The 2,865-nt window shown below is 34.8% G+C and overlaps 1 protein-coding gene across 1 annotated transcript in view; it reads left to right on the top strand.

The window, feature by feature from the left end:
* POU1F1 (POU class 1 homeobox 1) overlaps positions 1-2,865 on the top strand; it is a 32,371-nt gene that overhangs the window by 2,851 nt on the left and 26,655 nt on the right. The window contains 1 exon segment of the mRNA XM_069093893.1: positions 1,249-1,398. Coding sequence (XP_068949994.1) covers positions 1,249-1,398 — 150 coding nt within the window.

Raw genomic sequence — 2,865 nt, 5'->3', positions numbered from 1 at the left:
AAAAAAAAAAAGATTTTAGTACGATTATGTTAAGGGAAATCCAACACCACAATCAGCATATAAACAATGACAAATAATTAGTATCAAAATTATAACAACATTGATACATTAACCGACAATATTCTGTATTCCTTCTTATGGTGGTTTCTGATCTTTTAAAATCTGACAAGAATTTTGTTAATGTGGCAAACGTGATAAGTTGGAATTTGGGATCTCATTGTTATAGGGGCTCCCAAGAAGGAAATCCCCTCTACCAATGCAGATCTGTACATTCTCTATACTTTATGGACTTAGAGAGTAAACTTGGAGGCTGAAAAGGTAAGGAACTTGACCAATACACAGCCAGTATTTGTCAAAGATGAGACTTAAAGCTAGGTCTTCTTGATTTTGAAGCTAGCTTCCTATCCACTCTTTAACTATGACTTTGGCAAATATGATAAGTTCTCAAATTACATATTCAAGTCATAAGAACCTATCATTGATTTTGAATGAAGCAATATCTATACGTACAGCTGCTTCAAATATCAAGGCCAAGCTACTCAAACCATTCTAGGAATATCTTGAATAATTTTTGGAAGACTTTAAAACCGGAATTGACCAAGTGTACTGATTCAACTGTATGGGTACTAATATTATGAGCAAATTATTAATATAAATGCCCCATATACCATTGTGTCTAATAAACTAAGCATAATGGAATATTTTAACATGAGGCTTTGGTGCTTATTTGGTTTTTGTTCTTGTTCTAGTTTTCCTAGTGCATGTTGAGTGAGTTTACTAACTTGCTTTACAGAAAAATTTTGTTAAAAAGGTACAGACATTCCGTTTATTTTTTTTGTAGGACATTTTAATTATCATTCAATTTATTATAAAGAAAAAATCACTTTGCAATTTATCCTTGCTAAATGAAGTTTGCTATATATGATCCAATTTGGAGTGTCTTTGGATATGTAGTTATCAAAGTACCCCACAAATCTCACTATGAGGCAGTTTCATCTATAAGGTTCTTGGATAACTTGGCAGTTATTTTACAGTGAGGTTCGAGTCAAATAAGACCTTTTAATGATTATCATCTTTGAGAAATAGAAATACCTCATTTTATGCTATTCACAAGAGAATTTCATCCAAATGAGTAATGATTAGTTAACAACTTTAAAAAATAATAGAACATATATATTAAATATAGATATAGATATATTTCTGGGTTGAAAAGAATATGTCTTGAATCCTCATACATTTTCTTACCAGTCCCGTCTATTTTGTCTTTGATCCAAACTCCTAAATTTTCACACATGCATTTCTCCATGACGACTTTTGGAAACACATCAGCAAGCCTTCATTATTCCATTCCTTCCTGCCACTATGGAAACCAACAGTCTGCCTATGGTGTGATGACAGGTAAGACAGCGTATCTTTTACCTGGTGAGTTTTCAGCAGGCTGGATTAACATACAGATTAAGATTAAAGATATCCAAAATTATTAGTTGAGTTTAGTTCGGGATATATACTTGGAAGTATAGTTATCACCTGGCAAGAGTTCTCTAGCTATATTTTCTCTAGTCTTTAGAAAAACAATAATTACACTATGTACCAACTCCTCAATAAGAATCAGGAGGAATTACAAATCCACAATTTTTCCAAACTTCATGTCTCCAAAGATGAACAGAAATTGAAAAAGTAATATTAGAATATTTTGTTAATTGTCTCTGAGTTCATAGGTTCATAGAATTGAGGCAGTTTGGTGACGAGAGTACAGGATTTGGAATCAGGGAGATCTGACTTTGAATCATGTTCTGTGTGTGTGTGTGTGTGTGTGTGTGTGTGTGTGTATCTAGCTATGTGACCCTCTTCATATGTATGTGGAAAACTCATTTAACTTGTCTCAGTTTACTCAACTGTAAAACAAGACTAATAATAGCACTTATCTCACAATATTGTTATGAAGATAAATGAGCTAACAAATGCAAAGTGTTTTGCAAACTCTAAAGCACTACATAAATAATAGCTTTATTATTACTCTACATCCAGAGATGTATTCCAGATGTTCTTACTGCACTCAATATATGAGTTAGAGGAAAATATTTTAGAGAGAAAATATCTCTGGGTATCCTTCTGTAGGCAGCCTATGAAACTTAATAAATATGTGTTAAAGTTATATATTATAAGTGTAATACGATTTTATTTCAGCATAAGAGTTTTATAATAATATAAAACCCACCAAATCTATTCTGTTGTCTTTTTGTGAAGCTCTCCTAACAATTTTTTTAGTGTGGAAGGCATCTTAGTTTTTTTCTGAGAATGCAGACCAGTCAGTCACTCTTCTGCACTCCTCCTACCTTTGTGTGGGCAGAGCCATCCCAGGATTCACTCCACCAGTGTGGTGGGACGTTCTTTCTAGTCGTTTCTATGGTAGTGGGGTATAAGCTTTCAAAATGGGCTCTGTGGCAAAGGGTTTTGTGGTTGCTGCATACTTTACTCCAGCCAGCCAAGCACAGTGATTACTAACTTGCTTTGAGACTGGGAGTGCTCCTCTCTCCACTCCCACACCTAGTGAAAGTGTCCTCTGTGCTCTGAGAAGCTGAAAAAAAATAAAGCAGTAAGCTCTTTTCCTTCCTTCCTTCCTTCCTTCCTTCCTTCCTTCCTTCCTTCCTTCCTTCCTTCCTTCCTTCCTTCCTTCCTTCCTTCCTTCCTTCCTTCCTTCCCTCCCTCCTTCCTTCCTCTTTCTTTCTTTCTTTCTTTCTTTCTTTCTTTCTTTCTTTCTTTCTTTCTTTCTTTCTTTCTTTCTTTCTTTCTTTCTTTCTTTCTTTCTTTCTTTCTTTCTGTCTCTCCCTTCCTCCCTCCCTCCTTCCCTCCTTCCTTCCTTTC

This window comes from Petaurus breviceps, unplaced genomic scaffold, assembly GCF_028583685.1.
Source record: "Petaurus breviceps papuanus isolate PSGF00001 unplaced genomic scaffold, PetGlider_PUasm1.0 213, whole genome shotgun sequence".
In the NCBI taxonomy this organism is placed as follows: Eukaryota; Metazoa; Chordata; class Mammalia; order Diprotodontia; family Petauridae; genus Petaurus; species Petaurus breviceps.
The sequence above is the reverse complement of the archived record's forward strand: the minus strand, read 5'-3'. Positions and strand labels throughout refer to the sequence as shown.